This window comes from Capsicum annuum, chromosome 12 (genome assembly GCF_002878395.1).
Source record: "Capsicum annuum cultivar UCD-10X-F1 chromosome 12, UCD10Xv1.1, whole genome shotgun sequence".
In the NCBI taxonomy this organism is placed as follows: Eukaryota; Viridiplantae; Streptophyta; class Magnoliopsida; order Solanales; family Solanaceae; genus Capsicum; species Capsicum annuum.
Window position 1 is genome coordinate 230341988 of NC_061122.1, and position 8866 is coordinate 230350853.

Sequence of the window (8866 nt, forward strand, 5' to 3'; positions counted from 1 at the left end):
AAAATATATATATATATATATATATATATATATATATATATTCCTAATTACTAACATATTTGTTTCTGTTGTAGAGAGAGAGAGAATAAGGTGGTTGGTTGTGATCAAGCTGGCCTCTCACCCGTACAACACAAGGTATAAAGGAAAAAGGAAGATGACTCGGAAAGATGGAACAGAATCTGATAATGAAGAAGGTCGAGATCAGTTAGTCCCACGAGAGTTTGCATCTTTAGAGGAGAATAGGTTATTGAAGCAACAAATTGCGGAAATGTATCAGGCCTGGGCGAATGGACAAGCCCCGCCTTCCTCGATTCCCGGCCTTTCAGATGCGAATCTTTCCAGTTCTACTCAAGCCTAAGTCGACGATCCACTTTATCCGCCTGGATTTGGTCCATACGCTAATGTGTCTAGCGCTGCTGGCACATCCACCATGCGTCCTCCAAATCCATCATTCACGAACAACCCGCTTTTCATTCCGGGCGTGGCAACTAATACAAATCCTCCATCAATGATACAAAAGTCTATCAACGAACTAAATCATGATCAAGTCTATCCTCCTGAATTGGCATTCAAACCCGTAAATTCATATCAGCCCACTCATCAGCCTGAGTCTCATATCATGATTGGGAAGGCTATTATGAATGAAGAACGAGAAGAGATAGTTAGAAAAGTGAGGAGTCTGGAGCAGAGTATGAGAAACATACAAGGATTGGGAGGACACAAAAGCGTCTCTTTCAAAGACCTGTGTATGTTCCCTAATGTTCATTTGCCGATAGGGTTCAAGACCCCTAAATTCGACAAATATAGTGGTCATGGGGACCCAGTGGCCCACTTAAAAAGGTATTGCTATCAACTCAGAGGAGCAGGAGGGAAAGAGGAGCTGCTTATGGCCTATTTCGGAGAAAGTCTGACGGGAATAGCCTCCGAATGGTTTATCGATCAAGACATCTCCCATTGGCACGTTTGGGATGATATGGCTCAAGATTTTGTGCAACAATTTCAGTACAATCTCGATATTATCCCTGACCGCACTTCTCTCGCTAATATGAAGAAAAAACCATTGAAAGTTTTCGAGAGTTTGCCATAAAATGGAGAGAACAGGCATCTAGAGTCAAGCCGTCACTGAAGGACCAGGAACTGATCGACGTTTTTCTCCAAACTCAAGAGTTCAATTATTTTCATCATTTACTAGCCGCGGTTGGTAAACCTTTCGCCGAAGCAATAAAAATTGGGGAAATGGTGGAGAATGGCATCAAATCAGGAAAAATCATGAGCCAAACCGCCCTCAGGGCCACTACACAAGCCATTCAGAGTGGATCGTAGTTTCGGAAATCGGAAGAAGAAGGAGGAAGGATCCATGATGGCGTCAGGACTGGGCAATGCCCAAAGGGGACGGAACTCCCCTTACGTTCATGTCCAACAGGGACAACCCAGCCCTCCTCAACATTATTATACGCCTCAACCTGCTGTTCTTAATGCTCAAGCGTATGCCCGACCTCCGCAGCGTCCACAATGGCGGGCACCTACGCCACAAGGTTTTCGTCCGCGGCAGCCGAATTTACAAGCCCCTCGTAATCCGTATGTTACGGCAGACTATACAAGAGAATAGAGGCCAAAGGAAAACTTCATCCCAATTGGAGAATCATATACGAGCCTGTTGCAGAAATTGGTCAAATTAGGATGGATTGAACCTGTTTTGCCTTTCAAAGTGGATCCGAAGGCAAGTTGATTTGATCCTAATGTAAGGTATGAGTACCATTCCAACGTCCAAGGTCACAGTACCAAAAATTGTTGGAGTCTGAAGAGAGCCATTGAAAAGTTAATCGAAAGTAAGGCAATCGTAATACAAAAAGAAGAAGCACCGAATGTCACCGATAATCCACTTCCTAATCACAGTAACACACACATCGTGGGGATGATTTTTAACGATAGAGACTGCAGGCCAACAAGCCAAGCAATGCCAGAAATAGGCGCCTTGAAGGAAAACTAGGGAGAAGCACTGAAGTATATGCAAAGAGAACCACTGATCGTGAAAGGAGCGAGTTTCATTATAAGACCCCGAGATTCAGAAAAAATGGTATTGTATGTTCCTGCAAAGCTAAAAGGAATAGCACAAGATGGGCCAAAACTATATGTTTCGAGTGGTCCCGCAGGGTTCGACCAACAGCACAACAACATGAGAAAGATAACAGAACCCATTGTCATAAGACACGCAGCACAGCTCCCAGTGACAAGCTTGAAAACCATCCCATGGAACTACAACAAAACCACGGTGATGTACAAAGGAAAAGAGGTCATGGAAGAAACAAACGAAACAGGAGGTTTGACTCGATCGGGAAGATGCTATGTTCCAGAAGAATTAAGGAGACCAAAACAGTTTAAAGATAGTCAAGGGCCAATGAAAACACCTGTCACAAATGAAGAGGCCGAGGAATTTTTGAAGAAAATGAAAACCCAAGACTATTCCATTGTCGATCAATTGAGGAAAAACCCGGCTCAAATATCATTATTATCCCTGTTGCTACATTCTAAAGAACATTGTCAGACACTGGTTAAGTTGTTGAATGAAGCATACGTCCCGAAGGAAACTACGGTATGTCAAATAGAAAGGATGGTTCGTAGAATATTTGAAGCAAATAGAATCACTTTCACTGATGATGAGTTACCCATAGAAGGTTCTGGTCACAACAAGGCTTTACATCTGACTATCAAATGCGAAGGATATTACATAAAAGGGGTAATAATCGATGGAGGTTCAGGAGTAGATATCTGTCCTCTCTCTACTTTGCAAAAATTAAAAATCAGCCCAGATAGGATTCGGTCCAATAATGTATGTGTTCGGGCTTTTGATGGTGCAAAACGAGACACAATTGGTGAGGTAGATCTTGCTTTGGTTATTGGACCAGTTGAGTTTACGATTACCTTTCAAGTAATAGACATGGATACTTCCTACAACCTGCTTTTAGGAAGACCATGGATCCACACGGCCAGAGCCATACCCTTTACTCTGCATCAAGTAGTTAAGTTTAAACACGACAATCAGGAAATCATTGTACATGGAGAGGATGACCTTCCCATACATCGAGATCCTTCTGTACCCTGTATTGAAACAAAGGGGGGTTGTGAATCTTTCATATATCAAGCCTTTGAAATTGTGACAGTTGATCAAGTCGTGGAAGGCACGCCGATTTCGGGGCCTCATCTCTCTTCTACTTCAATCATGGTGGCTATCCAAATGCTACAAAATGGTTATGAATCGGGAAAAGGATTAGGGGTTTCGTTGTAAGAAATCATAAACCCCGTGGATCCATGTGGTAGCCATGAATCCTTTGGCTTAGGCTTTAAGCCTACCGCGGCAGATAGAAAATGGGCAAGAGAGCAGAAGAAGAAGGATTGGAAATTGACAAGTCCGGTTCCACACATTAGCCAATCTTTCACGAAAGCTCAAAAGGAAGAAAATCAATACCCATATTCTAACAAGGAGGTGGATGAAATATGTCAAGGTCTTAAGGAAATGTTTCATGAAGTAAACATGGTTCAGATGGGTGAAGGCCCTAGCCATGCAGATGTGCAGTTCGTCGGGCCAAATATCAAGCTCACTAATTGGGAAGCCACTCCTCTCCCCACAAGGAAGGAGTCTTGGTAGTTTATTTTTTTGTTTCGTTTTTCTTTCTTTTGTATTTTGGACTATTCTCATGGTCGTAGTCCACATAGTTTAATTGCTCTGCTTTCATGTTAACCCTCCTATCCTTTCCGATTCAAATAAATGAAATTCAAGTTTTTAGTAAATTTATCTTTTCTTCCCTCTTTTAATTTTTATTTTTATCTCATTTCAGTTATGTTAATACTGGCTCCAATAACATGGCATGTACGTGGAGTTCACATTTAGACCCTAAAAAGTTGTCTAATCTCGAATCAGCAAACCAAACGGTAGATGAATACGATGAAGGTGAAGCCGATAAGGAAGTCAAAAAAGGATTGGATCAATTTGAGGATAAGCCCAAACCCAATTTAAATGACACCGAGATAATGAATTTGGGAACTGGTGAGGAGGTTAGAGAAATAAAAATAAGTATTCATGCGGATCAGAATATCAGGAATTATATTGTTCAGCTTTTGATCGAGTATAAGGATGTTTTTGCTTGGTCTTATGATGATACGCCGGGTCTAAGCACGGATTTGGTGGTCCACAAACTGCCTACATACCCTGATTTCTCACCGGTCCAGCAAAAGCAAAGAAAGTTTAAAACTGACGTAAGCGATAAAATCAAAGAGGAAATCATGAAGCAATTGAACGCGAACGTGGTCAGGGTCGCTCAGTACACCACATGGTTGGCTAATGTGGTGCCCGTACCGAAGAAAGATGGCAAAATCAGAGTTTGTGTTGACTATAGGGATTTGAACAAAGCAAGCCCTAAAGATAACTTTCCGCTACCCAATATTCATATCCTTGTTGACAATTGTGCTAAACATGAGATCCAATCTTTCGTGGATTGTTATGCCGGATATCACCAGATCCTGATGGACGAAACAGATGCAGAAAAGACTGCTTTCACCACTCCGTGGGGTACTTATTGCTATAGGGTCATGCCATTTGGTTTAAAGAATGCGGGAGCTACGTACATGAGAGCTATGACTACTATTTTTCATGACATGATGCACAAGGAAGTAGAAGTATATTTTGATGATGTCATTATCAAGTCCAAGACACAAGTCGATCATGTATATGACTTGAGGAAATTCTTCGAAAGATTGCGAAAGTATAATCTTAAGCTCAATCCAGCCAAGTGTGCATTTGGCGTTTTATCCGGGAAACTGTTGGGTTTCATAATTAGCCGCAGAGACATTGAATTGGACCCTGCCAAGGTAAAATCTATTCGAGAATTGCCGCCTCCGAAGAATAAAACTGAGGTCATGAGTTTTCTTGGAAGGCTGAATTATATAAGCAGATTCATCGCTCAGCTCAGCACTACATGTGAACCGATATTTAAGTTGCTAAAAAAAGGTGCTGCTATCCAATGGACAGACGAATGTCAAGAATCATTCGACAAGATTAAAGAATATTTGGCAAATCCTCCTGTGTTGGTCCCACCGGAACCTGGTAGGCCTTTATTTCTATATCTGTCAGTGATGGACAATTCTTTTGGCTGTGTTTTAGGACAGCATGATATCACAGGCAAAAAGGAACAAGCAATCTATTATTTGAGCAAAAAGTTCACGAGTTACGAGGGGAAATATACTCTTTTAGAAAAGACATGTTGCGCCCTAACTTGGATTGCTCAGAAGTTGAAGCATTATCTTTCGTCCTACACAACCTACCTCATATCTCGAATGGATCCTTTAAAGTATATTTTTCAAAAATCTATGCCCACAGGCAGATTGGCGAAGTGGCAGATTTTACTTACAGAATTCGACATTGTGTACGTTACTCGTACCGCTATAAAAGCGCAAACATTGGCCGATTATTTGGCAGAGAACCCAGTTGACAATGATTATGAGCCTTTGCGAACTTACTTTCCTGATGAAGATATAAATTCAATTGAGGAAGAAGTTCAAGATGATATATATGCATGGAAATTATATTTTGATGGGGCAGTCAATGTCAAAGGAGTAGGAATTAGGGCGGTTCTTGTCTCACCGATCGGGCATCATCATCTCGCCACAGCACGACTCCGTTTCTTTTGTACTAATAACACAGCAGAATATGAAGCTTGCATCATGGGGTTAAATATGGCAATAAATCTGGATGTGCACAAGCTAATGGTGCTGGGAGATTCCGAATTACTCATTCGACAAATTCAAGGTGAATGGGAAACGAGAGATATCAAGCTCATTCCATACAAACAGTTCGTAGAGGACCTTAGCAAAAGGTTTAAGTCTATCGAGTTTAGACATATTCCCAGATCCCATAATGAGCTGGCTGATGCCCTGGCTACCCTAGCTTTCATGCTCCCGTACCCAGGAAATACGCATCTCGACCCATTAGAGATACAGATACGAGATCAACATGGTTACTGCAATATAATTGACGCAGAACCAGATAATGAACCTTGGTACTATGATATCAAACGCTTCCTAAAGTCAAAAGAATATCCAATACACGCCAAAGCAGATAAAAAAAGAACCATTAGGAGACTTGCTAATGGTTTCTTCTTAAGTGGGGAGATCCTGTACAAACGAACCCCAGACTTGAACTTGTTGAGATGTGTTAATATTCAGGAAGCTGAAAGAATCATGAATGAGGTGCATTCGGGGGTGTGCGGTTCGCATATGAATGGCTATGTTTTGGCAAAGAAAATCATGCGGGCAGGATATTATTGGTTAACTATGGAGCGAGATTGCTTTCGCTTTGTTTGCAAGTGTCATCAGTGTCAAATTCATGGTAATTTGATTCACTCGCCACCTTCAGAGCTGCATCCTATGTCTTCTTCTTGGCCATTCGTTGCTTGGGGCATGGATGTAATCGGTCCAATAGAACCAAAAGCTTCTAATGGGCATCGATTCATACTGATCGCTATTGACTATTTCACCAAATGGGTAGAAGCTGCTACTTTCAAATCAGTCACAAAGAAAATAGTAGTGGATTTTGTTCATTCGAACATCATATGTCGTTTTGGCATACCAAAGTCCATTGTCACAGACAACGTAAACAATCTCAATAGTCATCTAATGAAGGAAGTTTGTGAGCAATTCAAGATCGTGCATCATCATTCTACCCCTTACCGTCCTAAAGCAAATGGAGCCGTTGAAGCAGCAAACAAGAATATTAAAAAGATTCTTAGGAAAATGGTCCAAGGATCTCGACGACAGTGGCATGAAAAATTATCGTTTGCTCTTCTAGGATATCGTACAACTATCCGTACATCGACTGGCGCAACTCCTTATTTACTAGTCTATGGGACCGAAGCTGTAATACCCGCAGAAGTCGAAATTCCCTCGCTTCGAATCATTAGTGAAGCCGAAATTGACGATACTGAATGGGTCAAGTCTAGACTAGAACATTTATCATTAATAGATGAAAAGAGGTTGACGGCAATTTGCTTTGGTCAATTATACCAGAAAAGGATGGCGCGAGCTTACAATAAGAAGGTACGCCCTAGAAAATTCGAGGCCGGCCAACTTGTGGTAAAATGTATCCTTCCACATCAAGAAGAGGCTAAAGAAAAGTTTGCTCCAAATTGGCAAGGTCCATACATAGTCAGACAAGTATTATCAAATGGGGTTTTGCAACTTACGGATCTGGATGGAAAAATAACAGAAAAAGCTATCAATGCCGATTCAGTCAAAAGATATTATATTTGACACGCTTGTGCTTAACATTCTCAAGTTGATATGACGAAAGACCATCATTCTACTAAATGTCATTAATCCCTCGTCAGCCCTTCGAGCCTTATTTACCTTTCCTTGCTTACCATCTTTGGAATAAAAAAAAAAAACGTTAGCAATGAACTACGTTCGACCTAATTCCTAAATGGATACGTAGGCAGCCCTATCTTGGGGTTCGGTCCGATAAAAAAAAACTTATTGGTAAAAACCCTCAGGGGCGCCATAAGACAATGATGAACGAGACAACCGAAATCAGAGAGGGCAATTGAGAAGATCCTAGAAGGAATGACTTTAGTCAGACAGTTTATCATGACAGGATAAAGATCAAGAAGAACGATTTGATTTGATTAAAAGGTGCAGCCTAATTCGAGATTAGACAGTTTTGAAGGGTCAAATGTCTACTCCAAATTGTATGTCATGCGTTATTAAAGTCAATATACACCCCCAAATAAACTTTCTTACTTTACTGGTATAAATACTTCCTATTCAAACATAATTCTTGTATTCCTTCTTTTGATTTTTCCTTATTTCATTTTTACACGCTCTGTTTTATGTGTAAGTCTTGCATCAAATGCAAAATAAAGAAAGACGCGCAAAATTGACCACGGCTCCCAGTGAACTTGAGCAGTGATTGTTGGGCGGTCACCACCTTGACAAGGACAGGGAGCCAGTTAAGATAAGTGTTACGAGTGAAGCATTTGAAAAGGAAGAGCAGAATCGTACTGAAACAAACAGAGATACGATAGAATTTGAAAGACAAAGATTCAAGCTCGCCAACCAATTAGTTGAATCAACCGTATCAAGTTGGGGCAGAGATAAGGAAAACCTCCAAGGCCACAAACCAACCACCAATTTTAAAAAATTCACAATTTTTTTTCCTCTCTTTTTGCTTGAACAGGGGCGAAGCAATCTTGTGAAGTTTAGTGAAAAAGTATAGCAAAGTTAAGTTTTCTTGAATTTTCGCTCTCTGCTATACTCCTATAATTTTAAGCCCATACCCAATATAATAATAATAATAAGACCCCTCATATTCAAGATTGGGGCATTTTTTTTTCTAACAAAAGAAAAAAAAAATGATTAAAAAAAAATAAAAAAAATAAAAAAATAATTAAAAATAAAAAAATAAAAAATCCTAGTCTTATTTCGTCTTCATAGGGCGCCATCCCTTAGTTGACATCTTACTCGTCTTCATAGGGCGCCATCCCCTAGTTGACATCTTACTCGTCTTCATAGGGCGTCATCCCCTAGTTGACATCTTATTCGTCCTCATAGGGCACCATCCCCTAGTCGACATCTTATTTCGTCTTCATAGGACATCATCCCCTAGTCGACATCTTATTTCGTCTTCATAGGGCGCCATCCCCTAGTCGACATCTTATTCGTCTTCATAGGGCGCCATCCCCTAGTTGACATTTTATTCGTCTTCATAGGGCGTCATCCCCTAGCTGACATCTTATTTCGTCTCCATAGGGCGCCATCCCCTAGTCGACATCTTATTTCATCTTCATAGGGCGCCATCCCCTAGTTGACATCTTATTCG

General features: G+C 40.9%; 1 protein-coding gene across 1 annotated transcript in view; it reads left to right on the top strand.

The window, feature by feature from the left end:
• Positions 1–5669: 5669 nt before the first annotated feature.
• The window catches only part of LOC124889775, a 3739-nt gene continuing 542 nt past the window's right edge, over positions 5670–8866 (top strand). The window contains exon 1 of the mRNA XM_047401762.1: positions 5670–6483. Within this exon, the coding sequence (XP_047257718.1) occupies positions 5719–6483 (765 nt within the window). The 5' untranslated portion in view covers positions 5670–5718. The remainder of the gene's footprint in view (positions 6484–8866) is intronic.